This window comes from Cucurbita pepo, chromosome LG15, assembly GCF_002806865.2.
Source record: "Cucurbita pepo subsp. pepo cultivar mu-cu-16 chromosome LG15, ASM280686v2, whole genome shotgun sequence".
Classification (NCBI taxonomy): domain Eukaryota; kingdom Viridiplantae; phylum Streptophyta; class Magnoliopsida; order Cucurbitales; family Cucurbitaceae; genus Cucurbita; species Cucurbita pepo.
In genome coordinates, this window is record NC_036652.1 from 2,188,127 (window position 1) to 2,210,316 (window position 22,190).

General features: G+C 35.5%; 1 protein-coding gene across 1 annotated transcript; it reads right to left on the minus strand.

Annotated features, from left to right (window-relative positions):
- Nucleotides 1–8,060: 8,060 nt before the first annotated feature.
- Nucleotides 8,061–13,992, minus strand: LOC111811188 (sulfate transporter 1.2-like). The gene is made up of 10 exons (XM_023697944.1): nt 13,576–13,992; nt 12,245–12,627; nt 12,090–12,155; nt 11,569–11,682; nt 10,739–10,855; nt 10,501–10,627; nt 10,129–10,415; nt 9,870–10,060; nt 8,544–8,626; nt 8,061–8,450 (listed from the first exon to the last, which is right to left on the minus strand). The coding sequence occupies exons 1-10, from the start codon at nt 13,940–13,942 to the stop codon at nt 8,230–8,232; spliced, it is 1,956 nt and encodes a 651-aa protein (XP_023553712.1). The 5' UTR covers nt 13,943–13,992; the 3' UTR covers nt 8,061–8,229.
- Nucleotides 13,993–22,190: the final 8,198 nt, after the last annotated feature.

The window sequence follows — 22,190 nt, forward strand, 5'->3', positions numbered from 1 at the left end:
CGGGGTGGAGAAAGCCACTCGGTTTGGAGAAGAATTTGGTGGAGAAAACATGGGTAGTTCTGATTAACAAATTGAAGATAGGGAAGGAAGGAAGGAGAAATGGGTATAATATATATAGCGTGTGAAAGCTTAATGAGGAAGAATTATCCTTAATTTTGGTGAGATTCCACGTTGATCGATCGGGGAGAAGAACAAAAACACCTTTTATGAAGATATGAAAACATCTTTCTAGTAGACGGGTTTTAAAATTTTTGAGGGAAAGTCCAAAACCTCTCCTTAGGAGACGGGTATTAAAAAGTTTAACGAACAAAACACCTTTTATGAAGGTATGAAAACCTCTTTCTAGTAGACGGGTTTTAAGAATTTTGAGGGAAAGTTCAAAGCCTCTCCTTAAGAGTCGGGTATTAAAAGTCTAAAGAAGATAATATCTGCTAAGAGTAAGAGCTTGAAGCGTTTAAATTTGACGGTGAGGTTCGTGGAAAGTGGGGAGGGTAAAGAACAAAAGAAAATTGTGGGTTTGAAATCTGGTGGGCTGGGAAGACGACGGCTAAGTAAGGAGAGTATTGACGCGTTTTGGAATGCATGGTAACCATCGAGACCAATATTGTATTTGTGGTGAAGAAAGAGAATGTAGTTTTGTCTTGTTTGTTTATATAACCGACTTGTTTTTTTTTTTTTAATACCTTCTAGATGTTTTTTTTTCTTTGGTGTAAATTTGGGTATTGATGGGTTGGACTAAATTCAATTGTTTTGGGTTGTCTGACTCTTTCGACCCAAACAACGTTTGTTAAATAATGAACTCAATCCAAGCATAAAGTTTTTTGGATTAGATTGATTTGGATTATTCGGGTCAGTTATTATTATTTTTTTTTTAAAATAAAAGTAAAACTTAGTATGTAATGTAATGTCCCGGTATTAAGTTTAAAAAAAAAATTCAGTGAGTAGCTGGAAAATGCCGGAATTCTCGCAATCCATGTTGAGACAACCCTGCGACCTCCACAGATCGCGAAAGAGAAAATTAGAGGGAAAAGCGAAAGAGAGACGAGCTCAGCAAAGTTTTCTGGCACGCCATAAAAGGGACCCTCGACGACTGTATGTTCATCTAAGGTACGTTTCATCCCTCTTACGTACATCAACGTTGGTAAAAAGAGAGGGATCTCAATTTTTGAGAGTTTCGTGGATTTATGTACTCGAGAGCAGACCTGAACTTGCACCTCGACCCAAGAAGCAAAATGCGATGTGTCCCTCTCCCTTGGTGACACGTGTTACGCCTGCAGACAGACTCCTCTCAGACTCCAACGACTTGAATAGGTTGTTCTACGTTTAATGTTTTTAAATTTATGTCATTATCATTTTTAAGTTTATTTCTGAATTATGTGTTAAACAGGTAAGACTATAAAGGTGTTTTCAACGATGAAGTCTATTTTAGTCTGAAATTTATTACTTAAATGATGATATTGACCCTAGTAACTTTAGGTAACTAAAATCTAGGATCCTTACCTGTAAAATATCTATTTATTTATTTTTAATTATGTAATTAATATTTATGATTTAATTTGAATATATATTTTAAAAATTATTTTGAGGATAAATAATAAAAAATATTTATAAAATTAAAAAATAAAATAAATATATACCTATATCCTAAACAAAAATGAATTTTAAAAAGATTAACATTGAATAAAGTTTTTCATTTTTTTTTTAATCTAACCCGTAAAATTTTCATTTATTTGAATTCAATATAACTTATATAAATTCAAAAGCAAATCCGAATCGTTTAGGTTGGATTAATTAGGTTTTTCGAGATTTTTCAGATTTTTTTTGAACTCTTTCGTAAATATAACTAGTTTATTTTTTTTATTATTATTTTTTATTTTAATTTTAATTTTTTAATTATAAGAAAAGGCTTAGTTTTAAAGGTTTATAATTGATGTACTATATTTTGTATATCTACATTACTAGGATATGTATTAGAGGGTGTACTATTAACGAATGAACTCTTCTAATAGCACACATTTTTTTGGTCTCCAATGTTTGGACAAATTTTATGCACATATACATATCTTTTATAGAAATCGAGCGATTCAAAGAAATTAAGTAAGGATAGTAATAGTTCAAACCCACAGTTAGCAGATATTGTCCTCTTTTGAATTTCCGTTCAACAACTTCCCCTCAAGGTTTTAAAATGCATCTATTAGGGAGAGATTTTTGTTTTGACCTGTTACGTATAGTCGTCAGCCTCACGATTTTAAAACGCATCTATTAGGGAGAAATTTCCACACCCTTATAAGAAATGATTCGTTTCGATGTGAGATCTCACAAGGATATTGAGAAACATCCCTTCGAGTGGTTCATACATATAATTGGTGAAACCAATTCCTTGTTATCTAGAAACTCAATAAAATTGGCTCGTAAAATGGCTCGTAAAATGGTGGTTTGTTCTCCTCCCCATCCAATGTGGGACATCACAATCTACCCCCATTTGGGGCCAGCATTCTCGCTGGCACTCTTTCCTTCCTCCAATCGATGTGGGACCGCCTCCAAATCCACCCCTCTTTGGGGCCCAGCGTTCTTACTGGCACACTGTCTCGTGTCTACCCCCTTCGGGGAACAGCGAGAAGCTTAGCACATCATCCGGTATCTAGCTCTGATACCATTGTAACGGCCCAGATCCACCGCTAGCAGATATTGTCCTCTTTGGACTTTCCCTTTCGGGCTTCCCCTCAAGACTTTAGAACGCATATGCTAGGGAAGGTTTCCACACCCTTATAAATGGTGGGTTGTTCTCCTCCCCAACCAATATGGGACATCACAATGGCTTAGTTTAGTTCTACTACCATTGCAAATGCATTGAACACTATGACATTAACTAAGCAACGTTTTGACACCAACCAAGAGTAGTTCCCGATACGTAAAAGAATATGTATTCCAATACAAATAAAGTTTGCCTAGATCTTATTAAAAGGAGATTCAAATAACATCCGACGACAATCATATATTGTCGTAGATTTAAATGTAACTCTTTACGATTCAAGCTAAGAATGAAAGGATACAGCTAAGTGAAACGCGTAAAGTTGGTTTTTATTTTTTCTTCATTGTCTCTACATTGTTGTCCTTTTAACACGACCTTAGTTGGAGAATTTAAGATTCTTTAGACCTTACAAATTGCCACGAGATGTCGGTATCTAAATTTAAGTTTTAGCTTGACCCTTTTTTTTTTAATTATTATTCATAATCACATAAATTTATGAACAAGACAACCAAAGTTTACACCATATTTTATCGATCGAATACTTCCACGGCTCATCAAACCACGTAATGGCACCAATAAAACGTCCACCTGCCAGCCAAAATGTGGCATTTGATCTCATAGCATACCCTATTTTAAAATGAAATGAATTGATCTTTGAAGATCTTCTTATTTAAAGTATGAGGATTTCAAGTCTATGAACTAAACCGTTAAGGTATCGTCAAGTCGGCTAGATTTAATTACTCGAATTATATGTTTTTTATTGACACGTTTGAAGAAAACATAAAAAATAACAATCCTATTGTAAATCTTTGAATCTCTTTATTCATTTTTGTTCGTGGATGTGTAAGTGCAATCGATTTTACTTCTGTACACAACTAAATTATTGTGTTTTATTTTTCTTTTCTATTAGAAAAAACATAAAAATATTTGGTAATTGACAATAATGACGGGTGGCATCCAACAAGAGAATGAGCGTTTCGAAGTGTCCTATTTGACAACCACGAGGAGAATCTCTAATCAGCGACATCAGCTTGAGAAATCAATTATCGTCGACACCATAACAACACTCCACGATTGTGAGTTAGGGACTACCAACGATGAGCTTTCCAGTTTTGTAAAGAAGACCTTGGGGGTGTGACCGATGAGGACGGTCCACGACATCATGAGCGACAAATATTCATAAGCCACAACGCATCACTAACATCGATGGAAACATTAAATAGTCTTAATCTTTTTAAAAATAGAGTAGACTTAAGTTGTAACCCTATTTTCGGGTTGACTCGACAAGAAATATGTCAACTCGCAAACCAAACCAATTTTTTTATTTATCTAAAGTTCAACGCAATCCAAGTTGAAATATAACGATCCATACTCAGGATTCAAATCAGGCTTTGTAATTTGGATTCGTCACCTAATGACCTTGGCATTCCCCTACGACATAATCACGTTATCTACAACATAATCACGTTATCTACTCCTCGCTTCTTAAAGCGAAAACTATTCCCACTTACCAACACAATACTAACATGCATTGCACGAAAATTCTAAGAAATTACCGAATATGAAATTTCTCCAAGTAAAACACGCTTAACCATTGAGTTTCTAGACTTGAATTGTAACCCTATTTTCGAGATAACTCGACCAAAAATATGTCAACTCGCAAATCAAACCAATTTTTTTATTTATAGAAAGTTCATCGCAATCCAAACTAAAATATAACAATCGTGTAAAATATAACAATCCATATCTAGGATTCAGTTCATGCTTTGTAATCTGGATTTGACACCTGATGACCTTGGTGTTCCCCTACGACATAGTCACGTTATCTACTCTTCGCTTCTTAAGAGCGAAAACTATTCCCACTTACTAACACAACACTAACATGCATTGCACGAAAATTTCAAAGAAATTACGGAATATGAAATTTCTCCAAGTAAAACATTCTTAACCATTGAGTTTTTATGATTGAGCCACCGAAAAGAAAAGTACACTTTGTTGGTATAGACAATAACTTTCATTTCTTTTAAGATTTTCTATCTTCAGAATCGCTCTCATTTAGATGTAGTCTCAATTCATTCATGTATCTATCATTTACTCGGGTACACCTATAAATTGACGTAAATAAAAATATGGATAAAAAAAATAGGAAAGAAAAAAAAGAGTGTATATATAAAGCCGGCCAACACGTGCATCTTGAGACCTTAATTACTATATAATTAATTAATTAAATAATATTTATTTTTTAAAAAAGAAAGACCTAAATGAACTGTAGTGATAAGGGAGATGGTTGGCTTATGAAACTCAATACAAATTTTAATACTTTCTTCATTGTTCTTATCTGCTTGGAGTTTGCTTTTGGAGATTATCTTCATTTGAAATGTCAAAAGTCAAAGTTTCATTTTCTTTTAATACAAAATATAAAGATTCTTCATTATTATTTTAAATTTTCTAATTTTATTGTTAATATAATAATTCATTTTCAATTCCCGAGCATAGTTCATAGAATAAGTTTAAATTACCGTTCTAATTTGATTGTGAACTAAAAAAAACTAATAAATAAAGCTCGGTCAAATTTGTAAGCTGGTATGATATGCTCGTCTAATGGTTAGCGAATACAATATTGATAATGCATATTACCTTAGATCTACCTGAAAAATTATCGTGTTTGAAATGTTACATTAACTTGAATCTTTGACGTTAAAACGGTCATATTGATTGTTATAATAATCTTTTTTTATTATTACAATTAAATATTGTCTAATGAGCACATTAATACCGATATATAAAATTAAGTGAGTTTCGAATGTAATTCAAATATATGTTGATGAGTGTAAAATATCTCAATAAAATATACACCGAGTAAACAAGAAAACAACAATAATGTTGAACTTTATGTTAAAATTTAGCTTTTTTAACATATTCTCAAGCTCGGTTCTAAGGGTCATGCATAGTGATTATTTTCATAGTCGTTTTGTAATTTCGGTTAAACAAAACTCTAGAAGAAAGAATTATTATTGCAATGAGGCTAGAGTATTAAAGAGGATTATCTTGCTCTCTCTTCTTTCGAAAAAGAGAAAGAACTATGTACGGTAAAGTGATCAATTAAACAAACAGGTAGATAATTAATTAGAAACTTTTTAATAAACTGAAATCAACCGTCAACATTCTTAACTACATCAAACTCTCTCGTCTTTCCTATAAGATTTAGCTCTCCATACACATTGATTTACATGGAGGAATCAACATTTTGATCATACAAAATTAATAGAATAAGAAAAGAGAGTAAAGGATTGGAGAGTTATTAAGCGTGTTGCTATTCTTCAATGGAAGTTCCCTCATTTGAGCTCTGTTGTCCACCTGTTTGCCTTAAGCTATCATTCTTAGTCCATTTTTCCTTTGGTTGTCGTCAGTTACTGAATTAGAGTGCTTGTTTATCTATTATAAGTTTGATATGTCTATACTTGTTGTGAAAGATGAGTATAACATAAACTTTACGCTTAACATTACTTAATTATAGGAGTGTACTTCTGAAACCTAGTTGAGTTCGAAAGTATCTATTAGCAATTCTTGGTGTTAATCATGGTTTCGAGACGACTAAATTTGATATGCTCATACTCATTGCAAAAGATGAGTACAACATAATATTCACCCATAACTTCACCTAATAGTGGAGTAAGCACACCTAAAAGTTGATTAAACCTGAAAAGGGTTACACTAATTAGTCTCAATGAACCCAAAATTTAAGATAGATCTTGCAATAAGCCATATAAGTACAAACATTCATTACTTAAAACTACACACGTTTGCCAACAATCTCAGCTTGTGGTTGATTCAATCGACGATTTACTGTTCTCTCTTAGTTATAGATGCTCATGTTTTGATTCTCAAGTCCTAACTTGAATTTCCCGTAAGATTGAAGTATGAAATTTTTTCTGGTCTATTTGGTGAAAAAACCTTGAAGAAAAAAAAAAAAAAAATTGATTTCGCCCTCTAAGTAGAACTTCACTGCAAATTACATCACAAAGGATCCAATGGTGGAAGGAGTTTGATATGGCTAAGTCATCCACGACGGAAGCATTGTGAAGTGCAGTTGTAAAGAGAGAACGAAAAAGAAGGTAAGACGAGAGCTTGATAATCTAAGAGAGGCAACTTATCATAAAAGATATAAACATGTGGTTCTTTTCGATCGGAGTTGAGTTCTTTTTGGTCTGATTTTGTGACCTGATCCAAACTGACTCGGTTCGTTTTGATTTCTTTCACTCCTATAACGAATGTTGAAATTTGTTTGAAGGGTAAGCAAGAAAATGGTTAAAACTCAAGACCGAGCTAAACTTGAGAACCCAATTGGGGTTGGGAGAGAGAATGATGGGGTCCAAATCCTTTGTCTCAACCTCGACTTGCCTCATGCCCCTGACCCGAGAGATCTAAGGGTTAGCATGATCTGATTCTCAATCCCAAATCTAGGAAAAAACGAAAACTTTAGGTTAACTCTCTTATAAATACGTCATTATGACTCGATTTAAAATAAGTCCATTATAAATTCTTAAAACTTTTAAGACTTATTTCACTCTTTGATCTAAGCATTAGAGTGTGTGTGACAAACAAACACATTAGTGTGCAAATTAGTTAATTGAGTTAATGTACACGGTTTAGGTTGGAAACTTAGTTAATTGGGTTAATTCATTTTGGAGTGAACATTTTGGTGTGTACACTATGTAAAACCCTTTACTCTCTTAGTGAGGATATTTAGCCTATCCTTTACTCAATACTCTTTACCGAGTGTATTTAGCCTACCTTTTACTCTCTTGATGATATTTAGCCTTCCATTACTGTTTATATAGGTACCATATTTGATCATTTATGGTAGACAAATATATTGTATAATATTTAGCATTCGATACGGTTTAACATAAATATCATATTTGACCCTTTATTATAGGCAAATATTGTATGATATTTAGCTTTCTATTATGGTTTAACATAGATATCATATTTGACCCTTTATTATAAGTAAATATTGTATGATATTTAGCTTTCTATTATGATTTAACCTAGATATCATATTTGACTTTCTATTATAGGCAAATATAGTATATGATATTTAGTATTCTATTACTGTTTAGTATAGGTATCATATTTGACATTTTATTATATACAAGTATCTTGTATCCATGTATCGTTCTTTTTATTTCCTTTGTAACTTATTTAATTTCGTAAATGACTATAAATAAAGAACTTTCACCCATTTAGGTGGGATGATTTTAGCAAATATTCTCACATGGTTAGAGACCACCCAAGCCAAATGGCATTCACAACAAAATCGAGTAACTCGTAATTAAGTGACCGAAAAGGAAATATACACGCAAAAAGAAGAAAAACAAAACAAGAAAACATCATATGTAATTTGTAAACAGCTGATCAAAACTATATAATACAAGGAAGAACAGACAATAAAAACACTACACAGTTCGTGGTAGTTAAGGATCAAGAGCCGCATTTGGGGCATAAGTCTTAATAGCTTCGTTGACACTAAGGAAAATGTTTTCTTCTCCAATGAGCTTGTCGAAGTTTGCAGCTAAGAGCTTCTCCATTATCACTGGACCTGGATTTGCAAGTGCAAGCTCAATTTCCTTCTTCTGCAAATGAGAGTACAATCCCTCGATCGCATGGATGCCGCTCGTGTCGATATCGGATACCGCTGCCATGGAAACACAAGAATTATTTGTTCATTTCCATTTGATGCATACATAATATTGTGAATTACTTCAGTCGATTACGTCGTTTCACTTACGAGACATGTCGATGACAACGACTTTGATGGGGAGAGATTGGTCTTTGAGCTTCTCTGTTTCATCTGCTAGCCATCTCAGTATCCTAAAGTGTATGAAAGTTAGCTATCAAATAGACCTTAGAAAGGGAGTGAAGCTATCAATAAAAATCATGCGTGCTTAATCTTAAACGGAGCATTTCAAATGATTTTAATGTGTGAAGATGTCCATTTATCCGATGAGACCAAGGTCTTGTGGAGACCCGCCTCGAACAAAGCGAAGAACTCCCATTTAAATTTGAGATGAGGGAAGGAGCGAGTAGAGTTTTTTTTTTTTTTTTTAAAATAGATAAACGAGGTTGGGGACAGGAATTGTATTCCCCTTCCTTACATTTTTCTATTATAGGAAATGAAAGAGGAGGTGGGGATGGAGACAAGATAGGAAAAATGTGAGATCTCTCATCGATCGGAGAGGAGAATGAAACATTCTTTATAAGGGTGTGAAAATCTCTCCCTAGCAGACGCGGTTTAAAACCATGAGGGGAAGCCTAAAAGGGAAAGTCCAAAAAGAACCATATTTGCTAGTTGTGGCCTTGAGCTATTACAAATGGTATCAGAACAAGACACGAGGCAATGTGCCAGCTAGGAGGCTGAGCCCCGAAGGGGGGGTGCACACGAGGCCGTGCTAGCAAGGACGCTGGGACTCGAAAGGGGAAGGATTATGAGATCCCACATCGGTTGGAGAGGAGAACAAAACATTCTTTATAAGGGTGAAAACCTCTTCTTAGCAGACGTGTTTTAAAACCTTGAGAGGAAGCCTGGAGGGAAAAGCCTAAAGAGGACAATATTTGTTAGCAGTGAGAATGAACTGTTACAAATGGTATCAGAGCTAGACACGAGACGACGTGCCAGCAAAGAGGTTGAGCCTCGAAGGGGTTGACACGAGACAATGTGCCAGCGAAGAGGCTGAGCCTCGAAGGGGTTGACACGAGACAATGTGTCAGCGAAGAGGCTGAGCCTCGAAGGGGTTGACACGAGGCAGTATGTCAGCAAGGACGTTGGGCCCCGAAGGGGAGAGGATTATGAGATCTTACTATTGGGGAGGAGAACGAAACATTCTTTATAAGGTATAGAAACCTCTCCCTAATAAATGCGTTTTAAAACCTTGAGAGAAAGTCTAGAAGGGAAAACACAAAGAGAACAATAGTTACTAACGGTGGGCTTGAGCTGTTACAAAAAGCTTCTCTCGTCTCACCCGTCTCACACATGGACATTTCTAAATGTGATTGTACTCGTTTCTCAAACTATTTCTAAGAGAGAAATAAAAAAGAAAAATGGAAGTACAAGTACCTTTCTTTGACATAGTTGGCATTGGAGAAGTATATAGAAGAATCAACCCTAACCATGAGGATTCCATCAATCCTCTTTGCCCCAGGGTATTGCAAAATGTTTCTAAAAATGGCAATCTTTGGGAGCTTCCCAAGCAAAGCAATGCGAGGTCTCGTCACTTGCAATAGAATTTTAAACAGCGACAAACTCACCTATGATATTGTTTCAATTATGTTCATTTCAAGAGCTAAACATACAACCAACCAAGTTTAGTACTTACAGCAATGAGAAGACCAATCTCGACCGAATCAAAGACGACGCCAAAGAAAGCTCCCATGCAAGCAATGAAGTCGAATTTGTCGATCTTCCATAGCAACATCACAGCATCGATGTCGATGAGCCCAATCACGGCGCAAATGATGATGGAGGCGAGAATGGCATTAGGGGTATACTTGAAAAGGGGTGTGATGAGCTCTAAGGTCAAGAGAACGACACATGCCATGACGATGTTCGACATCGGTGTGCTGCAGCCAGCCATGTAGTTCACGGCCGACCGGGAGAATGATCCTACACGGGTGACAATGGAAAAAGCTCGTTAAAGATTTAACAGACGACGACGACGACGACGAAGAAGAAGTTTTAAGTGTAGAACCTGTGGCTACATAGCAAGAAGTCATGGAGCCAGCAATGTTCATGGTGCCAAGAGCCATCATTTCTTTGTTACCATTGATCTCGTAGTCCTTTAAGTCTGCGAATGTTCTTGCAATGGCCACAGCTTCCTATATTAAACAAACAATGAAAGAAACAAAGAAGGAAGAAATTAGTGATTGAAATTAACATAAGATTATTGTGTTTAATTAAGATTAATGAATGAAATTAGGGAAGTGTACCGTTAGGGCAATCAAACCAGCAACCACTCCAATTTTGAAACCTTTGGTGAGATTGTCTCCATGGAAGAAGATCTTATCAAGGGATGGTGGATTTATTCCTTTGTCTATGTGTTTTACCTGAAAAATATAAAACAATACTAAATTCATAAAATTTCAACTAAAAAAAGACATTGAAGCTTTTTTTTTTTTTGGTTAATAGGGTGTTCAAAAAACCGAATGACATAAAAAACTCTGATCAACCTAATCCAATTCGTATAATTTGAATTCAGCTATGAGCTTGTATGGGTTGGATTGGGTTGTGTTCAAATAAATGAAAATTTTAAAAGAGCCTGATGACATGAAAAATTCGATCAACCCAACCCAACTAATACGTTTTGGGTTGAGTTATGAACTTATTTGGGTTGGGTTAGGTTCAAATAAATGAAAACTTTAAAAGAACCTAATGACATGAAAAATCCGATCAACCTAACTCAGCTCGTACTGTTTGGATTAAGTTATGAACTTATTTGGGTTGGGTTGAGTTAAAAAATTGAAAACTTTAAAAGAACTTGATGACATGAAAAATCCAATCAACCCAATCCAACTAGTACGGTTTGGGCTGGGTTATGAGCTTATTTGGGTTGGGTTACGTTCAAATAAATGAAAACCTTAAAAAAATTGAAGACATGAAAAATCCAATCAACTCAACCGAACCCAACTCACCCTCTTTAGATTGGGCTATGAATTTATTAATTAGTCTATTCTACACTACAATAATATAAATTTCAATGATGATCAAAAGTCAAAGGAAATTTATGATTTAACAAAGTAGATATTGTAATAGAACTTACAATCTGAACTCCATCTTTATCAGCTCGAGTGATATACACAAAAAAAGTTGAGAGTATCACCGATGTCAAGGGCGCAATGGCAGGTATCCAAAACAGTTTCTTATGCTTCTTGCCCTACATATTCAACCCAAAACCATACTCAAAATCTTGTTTTCAAGAACAAAAAGTAACACAAACGCTAAGCAATTAATAATCCTCCCACCGAACAAAGTACACTATAGAGTCTCCCCTAAAGCCTATGGAGCTCTTGAACAAAGTACACCCTTTGTTCGACACTTGAATCATTTTTTACTACACCTTCGAGGCTCAGAATTTCTTTGTTCGACATTTGAAGATTTTGTTGACATGACTAAGTTAAGAGCATGACTCTGATACCATGTTAGAAATAATGACTTTCAACAATGGTATGATATTGTCAACTTTTGAACATAAGCTCTCGTGGCTTAACCCATGATCATTCCCTAAATTAACCAACGTGGGACTCCCTCCCAACAATCCTCAACAAATAAAATGGAACTTACGATATATTTGGTAGCTAATAGGAACGCCAAAAATGATACCCCTATCAGTATAGTCTGCCAATTCCACTGCAAGCCAAGCAACAAACAAACAAGTTATGAATAAACTAAGGCGATACAATCAAATTGGAGGGAATAAAATATGGTATGAAGGTTACCCCATGCTGCAAATTACTCCAAACTGAGCGCATCACTGAAATGATATCAGTTTTCTTGGTGAAGTTTTTTATGCCGAGAAGACCTTTCAGCTGTTGAAGGGCGATGGTGACAGCGGCGCCACCCATGAACCCAACAATCGCAGCATGTGATAGAAAGTCGATCAAGAATCCTAGCCGGAGGAAGCCTAGAGCTAGCTGAGTTACTCCGGCGAAGAAAGTTGCCGTGAAAGCTAGCCGTTTGTATTCTTCGGCTTCTTTCACCGGGTCGTATACCTGCGATAGGAGTGTTCCAAGTAAAAGTGACACGACGGCGACCGGGCCGATTGCGATGTCTCTAGAACTTCCCATCACGGCGTAGACCAATGGTGGGACAAAGCTACTATCTACAAACGAAGAAATTATCCATATTAATTGGAGAGGAAATGACGGTTGAAAAAGTTTGAATTGAAAAGTTTAATCTCATGGGGTTGTTAGTGTAACAACCCAAGTCCAACACCGGGTAGATATTGTTCTTTTTTTGCCTTTCCTTTTTTACTTCCCCTAACATTTTTAAACTCGTCTATTAGGTAGAGGTTTCCACATCCTTATAATGTCTTTGTGCTTTCCCTCTAAAACACATCTAAGGGAGAGGTTTCCACACCCTTATAAACAATTCTTCGTTCCCCTCTTTAACTGATATGGGATCTCACAATCTACTCCCTCGGGGCCCAGCGTTTTCGCTGGCACTCGTTCCCCTCTCCAATTGATGTGGGACCCCCCAATCCACCCCCGGGGATCAGCACCCTCGGTGGCACTCGTTCCCCTCTCCAATCGACGTGGGACCCCCCAATCCACTCCCTTTTGAGGCCTAGTGTCCTCGCTCAAACTCGTTCCCCTCTCCAATTGACGTGGGACCCCCTAATCCACCCCCTTTTGGGGCCCCGTGTCCTCGCTGACACTCGTTTCCCTCTCCAATCAACGTGGGACCCCCAATCCACCCCCTTCGCGTCCCAGCATCCTTATTCGCACACCGCCTAGTGTCTACCCCCTTCGAGGTTCAGCCTTTTCGCTAACAAATCGCCCAGTGTCTGACTCTGATACCATTTGTAACAGCTCAAAGCCCACCGCTAGCAAATATTGTTCTCTTTGCACTTTTCCTTCCGAGCTTCCCCTCAAGGTTGTAAAACCCGTCTGCTAGGAAGAAATTGCTAGGGAGAAATTTCCATATCCTTTAAAGGATGTTTAGTTCCCCTCTCCAACCGACATGGAATCTCACCAACTAAACTCAAAATTTTAGAACCATTTATTATAACCCATCAGCCTTGTTGCTTAAATAATAAAATGATACTTACAAAGTCCATTTTCAGCTGGCAAATTGGCAAGCTTGGCATATCCAATATCCTGAGGAATACAAAGACTAGCAATGGTTAAGCCAGCAATGAGGTCCCCTTTGAACTTACTAAAGTTATATCCCCGTCCCCATTGGAACACAGGGAAGAGGCCTTGCACAAAGAGAGCAACTTTCTTGCGCTTGGGCTGGTCCTTGAAATGCCTAAGAGGCTGATCGGAGAAGAAAGTCTCATTCACCACAGATTTAAAGTCCTCCCACGCGTTCTTCCTCGGCGGCACGCCCACCTTCGAAGGCGGTGCAACGCTGCCCGCCTCGCTGTGCCGCTCCGACTGCACCGGATCCTCTTGGCTCACGATCCGCCCGCTCATTTTGCACACGCTCTCTAATCTTGAAAAGAAGAAGAGAAAGGGATCTGTGGTTTGGTGTGAGGGAGAGGGGCATAGAGATTTGTATTTATAATGGGATTTTGAGAGTGACTTTAAGAGGCCTACGTAATGCAATAAGGTCAGGTCAACGGTTTAAAGCGTACCCCTTTTTAGCTTCAAGTGCCATTATGTATATGGACACTATTTATTCCTAATACAAAAGCGTTTACTTTTTTGGGCACAAGATCATCAAGCATTTTTTTATTAACATTTCTCCCATTAGAAAAAAAAATATATTCCATGAAACGATTGTAGAAATCTGTTCAAATTTGGATCAATTGTGGTAATGAGAAAGAACGTTAGGTTGATGTTCAGGATCCTAACTTTTGTTTAGATCACTATCACATTATTCTGTATCTCGATTTTTGTATTTCTGATTAAAAGAAAAAACGTGTTTGAGTGTGATTTGGGAGGGTTAAAGCTTGAAAGTTAAGTTTGAACTAGTTTGGAAGCATTCAACCACTAATTTGGAAGCATTGAACAAAACAATTGAACAATAATGGGCATAAGATTAATCACTTTCCCGATATACATATTTACAAAAATGGCTATGTAAATAAACATCTATGGTATTTCGGTGTCTTCCTTGGACCGAATTTGATTTCGTGGACCTCCAGAAAAAGTATCGAAACTATGTGCGGGTAGCCCTTTAAAATATATTTATTTAATAACCTAAGAAAATTATTTAATAAACTAAGTTCAAGAAAATAAAGTCAACCTTTGAAGTTTGCCACAAACTATAATTAGTCTGTGACAATTCGAGAGCAAAACATGAAAGACAAGCATAAGCGAAAACTAAAATGAGATTAGTCAGTGCCTCCTCATCATGGCCTTTGCACGTTGGAGTTAGATATGCATAGGCACACAACAATAAAAAATATAAAGTAAATTGATGGACTTGAATCGTTAACAAAAAATAGGTCAACTAGGTTGTGACCATGTCGAGACAGGAAAACCACTATGTGACTCTATGTTAACCAGCAAGCACTAATCAACCCGTTTGTAACTAGGCCCAAAACATGACCAATTTGTCATTGGTTATAAATACTATAACTCTAGCCAACTAGCCTATAACCCAAGTGATACAATTAACTCGTACCTTGGATACGTAGTTTCATGACAACTAGCCTATAACCCAGGTGATACAATTAACTCCTACCTAGGATACGTAGTTTCATGATTTCATTTCGAAATATCATGTCATTCGAAATTCGCAAGAGATCATGCAAATTCAATAGCATTTGTATGATGTGCAACAATACATAAATCACAAAGCAACCACATGGATCTTTGTTGGCTTTCAATCTTTCTTTCAAACTCTCTTTCTAAAATCTATCTGCCTCATTTTTAAAACTTTTCTCTTAAAGCCGAGCAGAAGTTTGGGTATACGTCGTTGGCCAAGGCGACACGATTTCGAGTTAGCTAACTTATTCAATGGTGAGAGTGAGTGTCACACAATCACTTGCAAGCGTCTCGTGAAAGTGCAATTGTGACCATACCTTCGAGACTCACAATTTCTTTGCAAGCGTCTAGCACTATTTGGACAACTCTTCGAATAAAGCTCTATCATGGATCTTCACTATGACTATACCTTCGAGACTCACAATTTCTTTGTTCGACACTTGAGTCACTAGGACTATACCTTTGAAGCTCACAACTTATTTGTTCAATACTTGAAAAATTCTATTGACTTGGCTAAATTAAGATAAGAGCATAACTCTAATACCACTTGATAAGAACTAGGGACCTTCACAATAATATGAGATTGTCCACTTTGAATATAAGCTCTCATGGTTTTTCTAGTTTTGATTGAAATGATTGTTTTGAACAATTAATAAGGAAGACATCTTCAATCGTGCATGAAAAGGTTCCGTGTTAGGCTAAGGAGCATGCTGCTTATTTATAGCTTAGTCAATGGTTATACGTAGTAAAACTATATTTGGTAAATGACATATAAAGTAAAATATAATAGCTATCTACCGTACAAAGCTATATCGGGTAAAACTATATATGGTAGATAGTTATATATAGTAGATGGTTATATATCTGGTAAAGCTATATATAGTAAGCTAAACCATATATATATCCCCTTAGCAGAGCTCTGAAAATGTACTTGCTCTGAAAATGTACTTTCTATATTCTCTGTATTCTCTTACTGTACATATATGTAGTCATCAATACAAAACCTTTAGCCAATATTCTCCTTGCATTTTCACAATCCTGTTCTAGATCGAGTGTGTGCGTTGTTGTGCGATCCTAACAACTGGTATCAGAGCTAGGCAAAATTCACGACGATCTGTGAAGATGAAAAGTTCAAAGATTGGAATTGAGAAGTTCGATGGATCCGATTTCGGTTTCTGGAATATGCAGATTGAAGATTATCTGTACCAGAAAGATCTTTACGAACCCCTGCTGGGGTGAAGCGGGATACCATGACCACAGAACAGTGGAAGCTCAAGGATCGATAAGCCTTAGGGCTGATCTGGTTGACGCTATCCAGAAACGTGGCGTTCAACATCATCAAGGAGAAGATAACGTCAGATTTGTTGAAGGCGCTGTCGAAGGTGTATGAACATAGCTGCTATTGCTGAGAGTGCTTCAAATTCAAGTCTATGGTACAATAGACTTGGACATATGAGCGTGAAAGGAATGAAGATGTTGGCTGCGAAAGGAGTTTTAGAAGGTCTGAAATTTGTTGATGTGGGTTGTTGTGAGAACTGCGTTATGAGCAAGCATAAACGAGTTAGCTTCACAAGAACTACCAGAGAATTGAAGAAAGTGCGGTTGGAAATGGTCCATACAGATGTGGAGCAAGGTTCCAAGACCACGAAGCAAGTAAGAGTTGAACTTGAGTTGCAGGGAAACTCACCTAGTGATGTTGTAGCAGATACTCATGAAACTCCTGAGACTACTGCTAAGGAACCAAATGTGGAGCAAGGTTCCAAGACCACGAAGCAAGTGGGAGTTGAGCTTGAGTTGCAGGGAAACTCACATAGTGATGTTGTAGCAGATACTCATGAAACTCCTGAGACTGCTGCTGAGGAACCAGATGTGGAGCAAGGTTCTAAGACAACGAAGCAAGGGAAAGTTGAGGTTGAGTTGCGGAAAAAATCACCTAGTGATGTTGTAGTAGATACTCAAGAAACTCTTGAGACTGTTGCAGAGGAACCAATGGTAGAGCAAGTGACACCTAAACCGGTGTTGAGAAGATCATCTAGTACTAGCAGAGTACCAGATATGTATGTACCTTCATTACATAATCTGTTGCTGATGAAAGGGAACCAGAGCCCTTTGATGAAGCCCTACAGTTGGAGGATACAACCAAGTGGGAGCAAACCATGGATGATGGAATGTCTAGGCTTCAAAAATGCGTTGTACTGAGGCTGAATACTTGGCAATAACTGAAGCTGAAAAGAAGATGATATGGATGACTGACTATCTGAAAGAATTGGGCAAGAAGCAGCACGAAAAGATTCTTTAGAGAGATAGTCAGAGTGTCATACAGTTCGTGAGGAACCCGTCTATCATTTAAAGATAAAACACGGAAGGCGATACCATTTCACTTGCAGGTTAGTGGAAGATGGTGATGTGTTTTGAGAAGATAGAGGGTGCAAAGAATCCAGCAAATATGTTGACAAAATGTGTTGATGTTGGAATATTGAGGTTGTGCAAATCTTCAATTGGTATGGTGCCATGAAAATGCTCATAGTCGTTTGAGAATGAAATTCTTGGTTGAATAGATCAGTCTTCAAGTGGGAGAATTGTTAGGTTATAGAGTCTGCTACTTATTTATAGCTTAGTCAATGGTTAGTCAATACATACTAAGAGTAAAGCTATATTTAGTAAATGACATATGAAGTAAAATGTTATAAATAGTAAATAGCTATGTATAGTAAAAAGTTATATTTGGAAAAGCTATATGCGGTAAATAGTTATATATAGTATATGATTATATTTAGTAAAATCATATATAGTAAGCATAGTAAAGTTATAGTAAAAGTTATATCGGGTAAATAACCTATAAAGTAAAATGTCAGTAAATAAATATGTATGGTAAGTTAAAGCTATATATGTAGATAGTTATATATAATATATTATTATATTTAGTAAAACTATATATAATAAGCTAAACCATATATATTCCCTCCGGCAGAGTTTTGAAAATGTAATTTCTATATTCTCTATTTTCTCTCTGACGGTACATATCTGTAATCATCAATACAAAACTTTTAGCAAATATTCTCCTTGTATTTTCTCTATCCTATTCTTTATATTCATCTAGAACGAGTTTGTACATTGTTGTTTGATCCTAACATTCCGTTCATGAAATTTCTAGCAATTCGATTGAGATTGCGTTAGTTCTTCGTATGGGTTGAAGAATAGGTCAACCTAACTCAAGAACCTGTTGATTTGTTGACTTTGAGCTTTTTATTCTTTTTAAATTTAATACGATAGTTCTAAATTGACATTAAAGTTTACCTTTGGGTGATGTTTTTTTGAATCAAACCCTCTAGGTTTTCGTCTCCCGTGCCAAATCTCTACTCCACCTCACCTCACTCACTTTTTACATATACATGAGAAATACCATATTATAATATTGAAATTTGAGTTTTTAAAAATTATATATATATATATATATATATATATTATTATTATTATTATCATTATTATTATTATTATTATTATATTATGAAACATTATTGAATTGATTATATGTTTACATTTTTAATAGAAATTATATTGAAAAATAGTAATTATCCAAAATTTAAATGAAGAATTTTACGAGAATGAAGATTGAAAATGAGAGGCAAGACCGAAATCCCGAGCCCGTAGGCATCTCTATAATCAACTCACCAAACTTCAAATATACAGTTCAAAAACTATATAAAAAAATCTCTCTTTCAATTGATTTGTAATAGAATATTGAGAATCATGTCTCTGTACGTCTTCTTTAGAATAATATTCTCGAGTTCTCATGCTATCATTAATGGGAACAAGTATTACAAACAAAAGTTAATGGCCTGATGAATTTGACCCATTGTATGATTGATTAATTAATTATATGTGCACCTTTCACCGCTAACTGATATTATCTATTTTAACCCGTTACATATCGTCGTCAGCTTCACACTTTGGCCTGTTACCTTTCCTTAATAGACACGTTTTAAAATCGTGAGACTAAGGACAAATTGAAGCGAGTCAAAGCGGACAATATCTGCTAGTGGTGGGCTTTAGCTATTACATGAAATCTTTTTTTCAACATTAAAACTAAGTATTTGTTTCAAAGAATATCAACAAATAGATCAAATGGGTATTGTTAATTAGTTTTTCAAAAGTCAAATGTTCTTTAATTGATGTTTAACAAAGTAATAATGTGGCGCATGGTTTAAGTTCATGAGAGTGATTATTGATTTATGTATATGAAGAAAATCTCTTCATTCATACTTAGGCTTAGAATAGTCAATAACATATTCATGTTGAGATATATAAAAGGAACATAATCTCAATGATCCTTAGCCAAGTGATAGCAAAGCAAGTAACAATATCTTTATCAAATTGCCCATGAGACATCATGTTGACATGATACCCAAATCAAAGTCTATTATGGTGCTTTTTTTGTTTTTGTACAAGTCGTGATAGATGTAAGGATAATTTTGTCACTTTGACATCATTAGTAATGTTTTATGCCCATAATTTGGAATCTGATGTCCCAACATCTCTTGCAACATGATCACGTTGCCTACATTTTGCTTTTAAGAGTGAAACTATCTCCAGCATGTTTTGTCCTTACTCACAAGCATCTCAAGAAAATTCCTAGGAGATCACATAACATAGAATTACTCTAAGTAAACCATGCTTAATTATGGAGTTTCTATGATTAGGACACCGAAAAAGAAAATACACATTGTTGGAATAGATAGTAATTTTCATTTCCTTTAAACTTTTTTTAGTCACCCTATCCTTAAAATCGCTCTTATTCGGGTCTGGTCTCAGTTCATTTATGTACCCGTTTTTTACTCAGGTTGTCACATAAGTGTGTATTATTTTAGATATTAACCAATCAAGGCATAACTCGAGTTGATAAAAATTTATTACCATTACAAAAGTCAACGAATTCAATCTTCTACTCGATCACCCTATAATTGTTTAATGCATCCATATTAAATTGAAAAAAATTAGTCTTAACATATATTTCATAAATATTGAACAAAGTAATCGATAAAATACTCAATAATGTTTTGAATTTTATTTTCTAACATGAAGAAAATAATTTCTTACTTTTCTAATTGCTTATTCTATTCTAAATTTTACAATATTCTCAAATTCATCATTTCTATTTTTTCCTCTTGCTTGTAAGATATTATAAGTTCTCTTATCTGTATGCACCCATAGAATTAATAGTAATTTAAAGGCTTCATTCTTAACAAAAGCTTGCAATATATGTTTATTTTCAACTCCTTCGAACATTTTATATATACAAACTCGTAGACGACGACCTAACTCGTTAATTTATTCGAGAAACTTGCCAATTGTTTATGCTTATTTAACAATTATTTAAAGACATTTGTGTTAACAAACACATACATGAAAAGTCTTACGAGGGAGAAAGAGAGCTTATGAAAATGAGACGAGAGCTCGTAAGGACGAGGGTCTAGTGTTAGGATGATCAACCCATCTTTCAACTTCATTGTGGCAGCGTGATGTCAACGTCAAGACGTGCCAAACCGACATGAACTTGCTTTTAGCTTCATTGAGAGAGAAAGAAGCTTGAAGATAGACCGAGTGTTCGAGGGAGAGAGATTAGAGAGGGAGATGTTAAATAAAAATCGTACGTGTAGTGTATTAATACTATTGAAAGATAAAATAATGATAAGATAGTTTAGAAAAAACAAAGTTTTAATGTCATATGTGACAGAACATAAAACAAGGTACTAATTAAATGTTTTTCATTACATGAAAGAGACTAATGATGAAAAACATATCTTTTAGAACATGTCTAGATTCAATGAATCTTATAAACGTCCAAATTGTTTTCGAATAGTTTAATAATATTTGTCCTCGTTGAATCCGAAACAACTCCAAAACATCGAAAACAGGACATTTGCTAGAGCTACCGCAGCTGTGATTGTTCTTATCCAATGAACGGCGGCTGACTTTGTGACAATAACTCCTCCTAGGATGTCTTTTCAAGCCTTCAAACAACAAATTTATTAGATGTGGCAGCTAAGTTGCGATGATACGACGGATGTCATGAAGACGTATTGTCATAACTCTTATTTAGTTCGTAACCATTGATAGTTCATATTCTCATTTATTTTGATTATTTACTCTCATTTAGTTCATAATCATTCTGTTTGGAATTCTCATTTATTTAGTTCATGGATGAGAATTATTATTGTTATGTTTATATAAACGTTTGTCTAGTATTGTTTTGAGGTGTTTAGTCATTGTCATTTTGTATTTGTCTACCGACATTTGGGTTAGATCTGGAGTCATGCAACCATTGCCATTTTGTGTTTGCTTAGAGGCAAAAGGGAGGAATTTTGTTGAGAGGCTTTGTAGTGTGAGAGTGTGAGAGATACACCTGTAAACACTTTGATTATAGTGATTGGCTACCACCCGTGGATGTAAGGGAATTTCTTCTCTCTGAACTACATAAATCTTTGTGTCTCTTTGTTTAATTTCTCTTGTGGGTGTGTGAATGCGATCGATCTTGCTTCCGCTTCCGCTACAATAATTGGGTATAAGAACATTTTGGTTGTAGTATTAAGGTACAACAATTGGGATCAGAGTTTTTTTTTTTTTTTTTTTTTTTTTTTTTTTTTTNTTATTTATTTATATGGTGGCATTATGGCACAAGATGTATTAGAACATCGAAGGTTGTGGCATTACGACACAACAAGATCATCTTTGAATTCCCAATAACGAGAAAGTGTGGTGTTTTATGGATGTAGACCTTATGTCGAAACTTGTATCAATCCTAGAGTTATCTTCTTCTTCCTTGTTTACCGTTGTTCTTCTTCATTTTCATCATTTTTTTTTTGTTTTATTGTTTCTTATTTATAACTTAATTAATGATTATACATATTAAAACTATATACGGTAAATGATATAATTACCGTAAACAAGTGTGCATAGTAAAAAGTTATATCTAGTAAAGTTATATACAATAAATAGATATATATAGTAA

Coding starts and splice junctions, on each gene's coding strand:
- LOC111811188 (XM_023697944.1), bottom strand. CDS start 13,942: ATGAGCGGGCGGATCGTGAGCCAAGAGGATCCGGTGCAGTCGGAGCGG. Junction 10,416..10,500: donor TTCTTGCTATGTAGCCACAG/GTTCTACACTTA, acceptor TCACCCGTGTAG/GATCATTCTCCCGGTCGGCC. Junction 8,451..8,543: donor CGTTGTCATCGACATGTCTC/GTAAGTGAAACG, acceptor TTTCCATGGCAG/CGGTATCCGATATCGACACG.